The sequence below is a fragment of the Carassius auratus genome, unplaced genomic scaffold (assembly GCF_003368295.1).
Source record: "Carassius auratus strain Wakin unplaced genomic scaffold, ASM336829v1 scaf_tig00017098, whole genome shotgun sequence".
Lineage (NCBI taxonomy): Eukaryota > Metazoa > Chordata > Actinopteri > Cypriniformes > Cyprinidae > Carassius > Carassius auratus.
This window is the reverse complement of record NW_020524743.1, coordinates 31,963-44,379: the sequence shown is the minus strand read 5'-3', so window position 1 is coordinate 44,379 and position 12,417 is coordinate 31,963. Positions and strand designations below refer to the sequence as shown.

Below are 12,417 nucleotides of genomic sequence, written 5' to 3'. Positions count from 1 at the left end.
AAATCGAAAATGATTTTTTCACAAAAGTGACAGTCCTAGTAGTAGGGAGATGAGTGAGAGTGAAGTAGCCTACTTTTACTCGCTAAGAAGTACGAGGATAAACGACATACAAAAGAGGATGACAATCGATCCTTCCCGCACAGATTTCTTTTGATTCAATTCTTCCAGTTTTGACGTCTTCGTAAAACATCATACACCAACAATAATGCCTTCTGTTTATTCTTCTTATTCTTTTTATTACTAGGCCTAATTGGGGCTACGTCTTAACCTCAGTCGTTACATAGTTCATTTGTCTTATTCAGTTTTACATGACCAGTTGTTTTTATTATTAGGCTATTATTTTATTACAGTTCCATCAACTAATGCACAAATCGTTATAGAATTAGGCCGAGAAGGATGGGCATATCTTCATTTTGAGCAAATGCAATATACGTCTGCCTGTTTTGTCGTCATGTAGGACCAGCACTGATCCAAATGTCTCATTCATCCTAATCAGTAATGCTTTTTTCCAGGTGCTGAAGCTGAAATATGGAGGCATGCTGGTTTGCCCTTTCGGCGGACAGGAGAGGAGGGCGCGAGGAGAGACTGGCGCGTCAGCAGCAGGAGCAGCAACAGTATTCTGCCCTGGCAATGGTGTTCTAAACCAAAGACTGACAGATAGCTAACAGGAATAAAGCTTCATCACACGTTCTTCGTTGTGCTTATGTGATGCACTTTACTTTACTGTAAAACTAAAAGAAACACAAAAATACAAATTACAAAATGATTTACAAAATAGCATGGACATTTTCACATTCACAAACATCTGTTTACAGAATTAAACAACAAAATAAACAACCGAATTATGTCTTTGAAGAAAAATGTGACTATGTAACCTTATTAGCATATTAGCTGTCAGATCACGCTATATTTCAGAATCAAACATCAATCTCTAAACGTCTTAATAACGACCAGCTTTTAATTAAATTAACACAACATTATTGCAGTTATTTTCAATATGAAATTTATAACTTACGGTCGTATCTACTCCAAGGATTAGACAGAATCTAAAACGCAGATCACAGAAAACGACTCTTCTTCTACTGTTTTACGAGCTTCCTGTTGCGTTCTACTGAGAATTGTAATAACGATTTTCACCACAAGGTGTCACACATGAACTACTTATACAAACCAAAATGAAACTAAAGAAAGAACTAATACTGCACAGAACACTCCCCGCCTGGTATAACTTGTGTTATACCACTATGCATTCCGATTATTTGACAAAAGTAAGACAACATCACATATAGGTCTTAAGTACTCTCTGAATACCCCTTGCTTAGCAGTCTTCACCATAACCTTACGAATTTTTCCATCAGATGAGGCTACAGTCTTTGCTATGAGACCAATTGGCCACTCACTGCGCTTAGCTTCCCCATCCTTCAACAGAACAATGTCTCCTTCCTGAATACTCTCTCTCTCCTCTGTCCATTTTCTCCTGGGTTGCAAGGTAGACAAGTACTCCTGCTTCCATCGCTTCCAGAATGAATCAGCCAGCATCTGGACTTGACGCCACTGATTTTTGTGCAAGTGCCCTATCTCAAAATTTCCTGGAGGTGCTGGAGCAACACTCGCCTTCTGAGTTAAGAGCATTGCTGGTGAAAGCACTTGGGGCATGCCCGTATCTGATGAAATTGGGATTAAGGGTCTGGAATTCATGATGGCCATGACTTCTGCCATTAAAGTTGTTAAGACCTCATGCGTGAGTCTTGTGGGAGTTTTCATCAAGAGAGCCTCCAAAATACGTCTGGCAATGCCGATCATTCTTTCCCACACTCCTCCCATATGGGAGGAATGTGGAGCATTAATGGTCCACGTGCAACCTTGATTCTGCAAGAAGCCTTTCAACTCTGAGTCGCTACTGTCAATTTGGAGTTCCTTGACTGCTCCAACGAAATTTGTCCCCCTGTCAGAACGAAAGTGCTTCACTGGTCCTCTGACAGCCAAGAAGCGACGCAAAGCACATATAAAGCTTGACGCTGATAGAGACTCCACAACCTCTAAGTGAACTGCTCTGGTATTTAAGCAACTGAATATGACAGCCCATCGCTTGTTCTCAGCATTATGCCCTCTTGTCTTACGTGTCACCACAGTGAATGGTCCAAAAACATCAAGACCTGTGTGTGTGAAAGGTGGATCTACAGAAACTCTATCTGAGGGCAAAGCCGACATCTTCTGACTCTCCATCTTACCTCTCAGTTTCTTGCACAGCACACATTTGTGGATGATATTTGAAACAGATCTTTTGCCACTGACTATCCACAATCCAGCACTACGTATAGCACCCTCAGTAAAATGCCGGCCTTGATGAGCCACTTGATCATGATAATGCTGAATTAAAAGACCGGTTACGTGATGATTGGGAGGGATTATCAAGGGATGCTTCTCTATATCAGAGATGTCAGCACAGTGAATGCGACCCCCAACTCTTAACAGACCCTCATTGTCCACAAAGGGGTCAAGCCTCAGGAGTGTGCTACGCTGCGAGACTTTACCAAACTTAGTCAAACTCTCAAATTCTTCCTGGTACACTTCTCGTTGTACGGTTTTGACTATAGTCGCCTTGGCTTGTGATATCTCCACACCTGAGGTTTTAGTACACAGATGCCATTTTCGACAGAGTGTGTCAGGAAAAGATTGTGAGAATGAATTTGCTATGTGCGTCAGAGTAGTGATAGCTCTCACCAAGGATCTCCAGCTTGAGAAACGTTCAAATCTGCTTGAGCCTAGTAAGTCCTCTTTGACGTTAGTTGCCAGTGTGTTCACTTGGGGGCGAATTTCAACATCCTCTTCTGCTTTTACAAGTCCATATGACTCTCCTAAACTACATCCTATAGGGTCACATTCCCTAAGGAACTCTGGACCTGAGAACCAGTTGGTAAGGGGTAAGTGGGCTGCTGCCACAAACCTGGTGGCATGATCTGCTGGGTTCTGTTCAGAACAGACGTAATGCCATTGACTAGGTTCCGTGGTTTTTCTTATGCGTGCAACTCTGTTAGCCACGTACATGTAGAATCTGCGTGTTACATTGTGAATGTAGCCGAGCACTATGCGACTGTCAGTGTAGAACTGGATATTGTGGAACTCTATGTCAATTTCTTCCTTTATAAGTTCCATCAGCTCAACAGCAAGTACCGCTGCACATAACTCCAGGCGTGGAACAGTATGTGCTGGAAAAGGGGCCAACTTGGACTTTCCCATTACAAACCCCACGTGAAGCTGTCCGTTTGAGTCTATTACTCGTAGGTACGCTACTGCAGCGATAGCTAAAATAGAAGCATCCGAGAAGATACACAACTCTCGAACCTGAGCTCCACACAATGAGGTTGGGACATAAGATCGTGGTATTTGCAATCGATCAAGCTCTGCTAAAGATGAAGTCCATACCTTCCACGAATCTCTTTTGTCTGCCGGAAGAACAGTGTCCCAATCCTGTTGTATAGTTGAAAGTTCTCTCACTATAGCTTTGCCTTGCATAGTGACTGGACAGACAAACCCGAGGGGATCATATAAACTATTGACGGTGGAAAGGATCCCTCTTCGAGTAAAGGGTTTGAGATCTTGAGAAGCTTTAAATGTGAAGCAGTCTGCCTTGATGTTCCAACTTATACCAAGGCTGCGTTGGAGAGGTATTGGGTCTTTATCAAAATCCAGGCCTTTGAGATCGTTGGCTCTCTCACTAGATGGAAAAGCTTCCATCACCGAAGCACTGTTAGAAGCCACTTTATGCAGATTCAAGCTTGACTTTGATAGCATTGCTTGCGTACGCTTTAGGAGATCAATGGCTTCTCTTTCAGTAGGGACAGATGTGATGCCATCGTCAACGTAGAAGTTGCGTAACACAAAGTCCTTAGCATCCATACCATAATCTGCTTCGCCATACTCTGCTGCTCGCCTTAAGGCATATATAGCGACTGCTGGCGAAGGACTATTGCCAAAGACGTGCACGGTCATTCTGTAATCAATGATCTCCTTTTCTGCACAGTTGTCTTTGTGCCAAAGAAAGCGAAGATAGTTGCGATGCTGCTCTTTTACCTTGAAACAATAGAACATTTGTTCTATGTCCGCCATCACAGCTACTTTCTCCCTACGGAAGCGCAACAGCACACCCAAAAGGGTATTGTTAAGATCAGGTCCGCTCATCAAAACATCATTAAGGGACACCCCTCCATACTGAGCGCTCGAATCGAAGACCACCCTGATTTTGTCAGGTTTGTGTGGGTGGTAAACTCCAAAAATTGGCAAATACCAACATTCTTCCTCTGATTGTAAGGGTGGAGCAGGTTCTGCTTGCTCATTTTCAATCACCTTCTGCATAAAACCAAAGAAATGCGTTTTCATATTCGGTTTCTTTGAAAGAGTGCGCTGCAACGAGTTCAGCCTTTGTATAGCTTGCTCTCTATTGTTCGGGAGTTGCTTTCTTGGAGAGCGGAATGGAAGTGGCGCCACCCAGTGGTTATCATTATCAAGGTACACCTCTTTGTCCATTATGTCGAGAAAGACTCTATCCTCTACAGATAAAGCAGATTTATCATCCTCTGAAGATCTGAAGAACACATTCTCTTTTAAGCCAGTTGTATAGCTCTCACTGGTTTTTGAACACTTGAGAGAACATGGTGGGTCGGGTAGATATGACAAAAAAGGTGACTCACCCCGCTCTACGACATTGAAACCTTTTGTGCATGGAGAGAAGAATGACGTTCACCCATTTGGAAGTATGTTGGTCTTATAAGCGTTCACGCTGGACTGACAATGAGTCCCATTCAGGCAAACTTCTCCCACTATCACCCAGCCCAGGTCTAAGCGCTGTGCGTATGGTGTGTTGAGGGGTCCATTTCGTTGTTCACGCACTTTGTGCACACTAAGAATATCTCGACCCAAGAGGAGAAGGATAGGAGCACAAGAGTCTAAAGGAGGAATTTTATCTGACACAGCAGTGAGGTGGGGGAAACACATAGCTATCTCCGGCGTGGGAATCTCGGATCTGTCATCTGGTAAAGTGTTACACTCTATCAAAGGCGGAAGAGCAACTACTGTTTTCCCATCAAGCGATTCGACAGAGAATCCATTTACTTTCCTCCCCGCCGTAGTCACTATACCTGAACACGTCTTCAATGTATAGGGGGAAGAACTGCTAACGATGTTGAACAGATCAAAGAACTGTGACTTCACTAATGATCTATTACTCTGTTCATCCAGTACAGCATAAATGCGTTTGACTCTTTCACGTTGATTAGAGGGATAAACATTTACGAGACAAATCTTTGAACATGACTTGGGCCTACTAGCATCTCCACAAATCTCAGTGCACTTGTTGTTTACCTCAGCAGTGTCTTCATCTGTTTTTTCCATGTTTTGATCTGCAGTTGATACAGACACCTCAATGGACCACGGGGCAGGACCCGGATGCATGGCTGCAATGTGTCGGTCACTGTTGCATTCTCTGCACTTAACAGATGCTCTGCAGTCTCTTGCAACATGCTTAGTGGAAGCACAACATCTAAAACAGATAAACTTTTCCTTCAAATGTGCTTTTCGTTCATCTAGGTGTTTGCTCCTGAATGTGCGACACTTGTAAAGTGGATGAGGTTTATTGTGTATGGTACAAAACTTGTCTGGATCTACATTCTTGTCTAAGTTTCTGTCTTGGTTTGGTTGCGCAGCCATTATTTCAGTTTTCTTGACGAAGACAGAAGTTCTGTTACTCAACTTGGCAGCTCCGTCTGATTTTGTATTGTTTGAGTAGCCAGTTGAAGCAAGAGCAAAACTAGGGTCATTTCTAGTTCTTGCTTGTCTACAAACAAATTCAACAAAGAAGCTGAAAGGAGGAAAGTATACATTATGGTCTTCTTTGTACCTGGAACCTTGCGTAATCCACTTATCTTGAAGACTGAATGGGAGTTTTTCAATGATGGGGTTGACTCCCCGTGCTGTGTCAAGGTAAGCAAGACCAGGTAAACGACCACTTTCTTTTGCTGACTGCAGCTCGAGTAGCAAGTCCCCAAGATCTCTCAGACGATGGTTGTCTTTGATTGTGATGCGAGGAAAAGTGTCAAGTCTCTTTAACATCGCCTGCTCGATGACCTCTGGACACCCATAGCAGTCCTCCAGGCGACGCCATATCATACGAACTCCTAAGGCAGGATCACTGACATGAACTGATTTGATTCGTTTGGCATGACTGGATGAATCAGGACCAAGCCATTTGACAAGAAGATCTATCTCCTCTCTACTAGCTATATTGAGTTCACTGGTTACAGCTCGAAAAGACGTTTTCCACGCCCAGTAATTTTCTGGACAGTCATCAAATTGGAACAAGCCAGAACTCACCATTTCTTTCTTCAGCAAATATGTAGTAAAGTCGTTTGCATGAGGTGATGGTGGTGCTGGAGTAAAGCACTCAGCAGGAACTTGAGAGGGCAGGCAGGAGTCACGTTGCTTTCGTACTGGATATTTTTGATGCTTTACTTCATCAGCTCCATCATATGGCTCAACTTTTACATTCGAACGAGAACACTGGAAGTTGTGCCGAGTTGTCTGTTCCTGCTTCATAGGAATTGTCTCTGCATTCAATTCCTCCTTCACTGTTGGAGGGAGAGAACTTAGTGAGCCTGCAACATAACTCCGTGTCACATAACTTGAACCCTCACTTTCATGTTGTGAATTAGGATTCAAATTAGGAGAATTTCTTTGCTGAGAATGTTTCTGCACATACTCTTCTGTGCGTTCAATTCTACTTGAGATGCATGATTCTTTTTCTAGATCGACACTTGCTCCGTCTTCTTCATAAACTGCAGCTTCATAAACTTCTGCCTCTGTAGATGCTGCTACAGCTTCTTTTTGCAGTTGTAACACGTATAAATCAGCTTCAACTTCTGCTTTTCTGCGAGCTGTCTCAGCCAGTGCTTTCTGTTGATGCTCTTCAATTTGAGCTCTTTCTCTCATCATGATGGCTTCCTTTTCGGCATAAGAGGCCTTTACTTTGCATGCGGCTGCTTTAGCTCTTGCTGTGGTCGCAGCTGCACTAGCCGAAGATCTACTCGAACGACGTGATCTGCTTGACCGTGATCTTGTTTCTAAAGGTTGGTCAACTTCCTCTTGTTTCTTGCGAGGCTGTGACTCATCCATCTTGATAATGTAGTATTACATGTAAGCTGGACGGAATCCTGATTGTTTGTCTTCACCCGCTGTGCAGTCGACCTTTTACTATTCTGCCCTGGCAATGGTGTTCTAAACCAAAGACTGACAGATAGCTAACAGGAATAAAGCTTCATCACACGTTCTTCGTTGTGCTTATGTGATGCACTTTACTTTACTGTAAAACTAAAAGAAACACAAAAATACAAATTACAAAATGATTTACAAAATAGCATGGACATTTTCACATTCACAAACATCTGTTTACAGAATTAAACAACAAAATAAACAACCGAATTATGTCTTTGAAGAAAAATTTGACTATGTAACCTTATTAGCATATTAGCTGTCAGATCACGCTATATTTCAGAATCAAACATCAATCTCTAAACGTCTTAATAACGACCAGCTTTTAATTAAATTAACACAACATTATTGCAGTTATTTTCAATATGAAATGTATAACTTACGGTCGTATCTACTCCAAGGATTAGACAGAATCTAAAACGCAGATCACAGAAAACGACTCTTCTTCTACTGTTTTACGAGCTTCCTGTTGCGTTCTACTGAGAATTGTAATAACGATTTTCACCACAAGGTGTCACACATGAACTACTTATACAAACCAAAATGAAACTAAAGAAAGAACTAATACTGCACAGAACAAACAGCCACAGCTGCCACAGCACCTATAGTGAATTTGTTTAAGTGCATGTTTTTTTTCTTCCACGTTGTGTTTATAGCCTGTGCGTTTTTTTTTTTTTTATCCATTAATTATGTGTATGTTCATGACTTTGTTGTTCGTTTTTTTATAATTAAAATATGAATTCGTGGTCATTAATTCTGTGTTTGTTAACTTTGTTCACGTTGTTTTTAGTATGACAAAAATGCCGAAAAGGCAAAAGGTCAATCCAGTGGTGATTTAAGCGGATTCGTAACACATTCGGCACAGCTCCGGTAGGCGGAATCGTTTCACGCACCCGTTACGTATCTGTGATGCTGTGTTCACACCAAACGCGAATAGAGCGTCTGGCGCGAATGATTTCAATGTAAGTCAATGCAAAGGCGCGTTAACCAATCAGGAGCCTGCTAGGAGTCACTCATTCAACAGTATGTTCCTGCAGCCTCCGGTTGTGCAGGAATACCCTTCTCCACTCATTCAACAAGAACGACTGATGTTGTCAGTGAGCAGTCAAACCGGAGCTATATGACAAAAGTTCATATTTCTATAGAGACCGGAATAAAAAGGACCTATGTATATATATAAAACATATGAATAGATAAATTGAATAAAGGCCAAAGATAAGAAACGTTTCATTTTACCCCAAACGAATTATATTTTATCTTGAACCACTAAAGAGACATCAGAGCCAGCGGCAAAAGTCAGAAGATCTAGCCGAGGAAAGGCTGCTCTCGGCGGATACATGATGACGGAGCTCCCGCTGGTCGAATGGAGCTCATCTCCGAGATCGGCGAAACACATTTTTTTAAATAGACGCTGTCATTATAAATAAACCGCATATTTGAGTTTAAAACAACTACATTCTCGCCTGAAATACTTTTAAAACTACATTTCATGACACAATAACAGTAATATTTTGAAATTATCCGAATAAAAATGGCGGTTGAAAATGCTCCGTGGACTCAGCTGGCAGAAGCCCCCCCATGACGCGAATTCGCGTCTGTTGTGAAGTTAATTTCACGCGCGAATCAAGCGAATTACTCGCGCGAATGAAGCGAATGATCTCAAAATGGTCAAGCGGCAAACTAGGCGCGGTAGACGCGAATTTGACGCTCTATTCGCGTTTGGTGTGAACACAGCATAACGGGATGATCAGGCGGTGCTGGATCGGCGCTGGCACATATCCGCAACAACCCCTAAAAACAGACCAGAAACGGCTTCGGCCCGATGTGCGTTTGGACTCAGACAACGAGTCCGTGAGGCGGATGCGTGCCAGACCCGGCTCTATCGTTTTGCGGTTGCGGCCCTGTTCCGTTACAGCGTCCAGTGGCTATCTGGGGTGACACTGAAGACTGGAGGAATGATGCTGAAAATACAGCTGCACATCATAGAAATAAATTATATTTTAAAGGATATTAAAATAGAAACCATTATTTTATTTTATTTTGATAATTTTGAATTATTACTGAAATACAACCTTTTTTTTGTTTCAAACAGTTCATCGAACAATAATAAATGACGTACCTGAAGCTGATAATGAAGTAAATGTATAATAATTAGCAAAGATGATTAATTTAGCGCTGTAAACGCACGTGTGAGGGAGGTGGAGACGCGTTGCAGAGCGTCAGACGCGCGTGAGGACCAAACACAGCAGAACGGTAGGAAACTTCACTCCTCTTATTATTTCTCTCTGAGTCTTTCATAGAGTTGTAGAGTTATTAGAGAAATATAGTTATTTTTTTACATTCTTTGGTTGAAGTTTTCAGATCGGCACTTCGGAGCCTGTTCGCGATTCGGTTGATTCAGATCGGCACTTCGGAGCCTGTTCGCGACTCGGTTGATTCAGATCGGCACTTCGGAGCATGTTCGCGACTTGGTTGATTCAGATCGCCACTTCGGAGCCTGTTCGCGACTCGGTTGATTCAGATCGGCACTTCGGAGCATGTTCGCGACTTGGTTGATTCAGATCGCCACTTCGGAGCCTGTTCGCGACTCGGTTGATTCAGATCGGAACTTCGGAGCATGTTCGCGACTTGGTTGATTCAGATCGCCACTTCGGAGCCTGTTCGCGACTCGGTTGATTCAGATCGGGACTTCGGAGCCTGTTCGCTACTAGGTTGATTCAGATCGGAACTTCGGAGCATGTTCGCGACTCGTTGATTCAGATCGGTACCTCGGAGCCTGTTCGCGACTCGGTTGGTTCAGATCGGCACTTCGGAGCCTGTTTGAGATTTTTTTTTAATTCACACCTGGACATCAAAGCAGAAAGTGTTTGTCAAACAGTTAATTTGTGTTAAATGAATATCTGACCTGAGGCTTTTTTTTTACCTGTCGATGTGATTTTAAAATGATTTCAATGGCTTTTGGAAGTCAAGCCTTCTTGTACCTCAGTTGCATGTGTTGTGTTTTATGAATTGTGGATGGATTCATCAACTGAGAAATAAAGTTGACCATAAATGATCATGAACTCTTAAAGATGATGATGAAAATAAAAGGTTATGTTGCATAGAAAATTATATCTAAGTATGAACTAAGTTGCGCAATACAGTAATTATTCTTACTCAGTGAAAAAATGTTTGGCTCAGTTTACAGAAAAGTGTACGTCACACATCCTTTCATTATGATGCAATATAGTTTCCTCCTCAGATAAATATTTAATATCTTCAGTACTGCAGAAATGTTTCTGATGTTTTTTTTTTTGTATGTGCTTTTTACAATACAAATCGTTACAAAGCAACTTTACAGAAAATTATGTTTCTACAATATTTAGTAATAGCTTATAAGTGGTGACTGTCAATTTGTGCACGTATGACAGGATTTTTAGAAAATTAATACAGGACGTAGTCAGCCAGACGATGAACATTATTAATATTATTAATAATTAATAATTATAATATGATGCAGTCACACTTGTAGCAATATTTGTTAGTTTCTGTTGTTGATTCAGGGTTAGCATCATCTGAGGTCCTCTGATGATTAGCATCGTCTCTTCTCAGCTGATACAGAACTTATTTTTTTAATTTAGCAAAAAAAAAACTTTGCACAAGACAGAATTTCATAACTGTCCCAGTTACCCTTAAATCACCTATGCTTTATAATTTCAGCTGAACAGAACTCTGTAGTCCTATTTGTTAGCTTTTATATGGTATTCTTAGTGTGCTTTAAAAATGTCTTTTAAAAAATAAAAAATAACCTTGTGGGGGTTAGCTTGTGAGGGATTGCTTCCGGCTTTGCTACCGTTCGGACGTTCTAGCTTACTGCTCTGTGCTTTGCTTCTTATTTCTGTACTTTTACTCGTATATAAGTCACTAAATGACCTAGGACTGAAATATATTGCAGATATGTTCACTGAATATAAGCCTAACAGAGCACTCAGATCACTAGGATCAAGTCAGTTAGAAATAACAAGTGTTCACACAAAACAAGGGGAGTATGCTGCCTGCAGCTGGAATCATCTTCCAGAAGAGACCAGATGTGCTAAAACACTAGTCACATTTAAATCTAGACTTAAAACTCATCTGTTTAGCTGTGCATTTACTGAATGAGCACTGAGCGATGTCCGAACTGATTGCACTTTATTTTCAGTTTTATTTTATGTAAAATCATTTTCTAACTGTTTTAAATTCATTTTAAGTAAGTAATTTTTTTTTGTCATTTTAAAAGTTTTAAAATTGCTTGTTTTATTTTTATTATTTTTCTTCATGATTATTTTACTTTCTTTTATGTAAAGCACTTTGAATTACCATTGTGTACAAAATGTGCTATATAAATAAGCCTTGCCTTGCCTAGTGTGTTAGTGGGCTTATACACACACACACACACAAAGAAGAGCATTTATTTAAAATATAAATATTTTCTAACAATATTCACTGAAGTTAAATAGTTTGAGGTCAGTAAATGTTTATTCTTTCTTTTTTTATATAAGAAATGTTATTCTTTATTAGATCTTAGAATCTTTTATTCAGCAAGGATGTGTTAAATTCATAAGAAGTGATATCAAAGATTAATATTGTTAGAATATATTTATATTTTGAATAAACGCTGTTCTTTAAAAAAAATGTATAGATTGAAGAATCCTGAAAAAGGTATTGCAGATTCCAAAATAATATTTTGTAGCACAGCTATTAATAATTCTAATAATAAATCATCATATTAGACTGACTTCTGAAGATCATGTAACACAGAAGAATGAATGATGCTGAAAATACAGCGGCACATCACAGAAATAAATGATATTTTAAAGGATATTAAAATAGAAACATTATTTTATATATTTTATTTTGATAAGTGAATTATTACTGATTTTTGACTGTAGCATCACTACCAATAGCCGCGTATCGACAGCAGGTGGCGCTGTTGATGTATAATCCCCTGCAGAGACACTGAAATGCAACCTTTTTTGTTGTTTTTGTTTCAAACAGTTCGTTGAACAATAATAAATGAAGTACATGAAGCTGACAATGAAGTAAATGTATAATAATTAGCAAAGATGATTAATTTAGCGTTGTAAACGCGCGTGTGAGCGAGGTGAAGAGGCGCCTGAGGACCAAACACAGCAC

The 12,417-nt window shown here is 40.6% G+C and overlaps 2 protein-coding genes across 2 annotated transcripts; both read right to left on the bottom strand.

The window, feature by feature from the left end:
- Positions 1-614: 614 nt before the first annotated feature.
- Positions 615-4,733, bottom strand: LOC113075497 (uncharacterized). The gene is made up of 2 exons (XM_026248213.1): positions 1,016-4,733; positions 615-731 (listed from the first exon to the last, which is right to left on the bottom strand). The coding sequence occupies exon 1, from the start codon at positions 4,525-4,527 to the stop codon at positions 1,243-1,245; it is 3,285 nt and encodes a 1,094-aa protein (XP_026103998.1). The 5' UTR covers positions 4,528-4,733; the 3' UTR covers positions 615-731; positions 1,016-1,242.
- LOC113075498 (uncharacterized) lies at positions 4,733-7,921 on the bottom strand. The gene is made up of 2 exons (XM_026248214.1): positions 7,647-7,921; positions 4,733-7,362 (listed from the first exon to the last, which is right to left on the bottom strand). The coding sequence occupies exon 2, from the start codon at positions 7,165-7,167 to the stop codon at positions 4,741-4,743; it is 2,427 nt and encodes an 808-aa protein (XP_026103999.1). The 5' UTR covers positions 7,168-7,362; positions 7,647-7,921; the 3' UTR covers positions 4,733-4,740.
- Between the last annotated feature and the right edge of the window lie 4,496 nt (positions 7,922-12,417).

Excerpts from the sequence above, each read along its gene's own strand:
- LOC113075497 (XM_026248213.1), bottom strand. The coding sequence starts at position 4,527 with ATGGACAAAGAGGTGTACCTTGATAATGATAACCACTGGGTGGCGCCA.
- LOC113075498 (XM_026248214.1), bottom strand. The coding sequence starts at position 7,167 with ATGGATGAGTCACAGCCTCGCAAGAAACAAGAGGAAGTTGACCAACCT.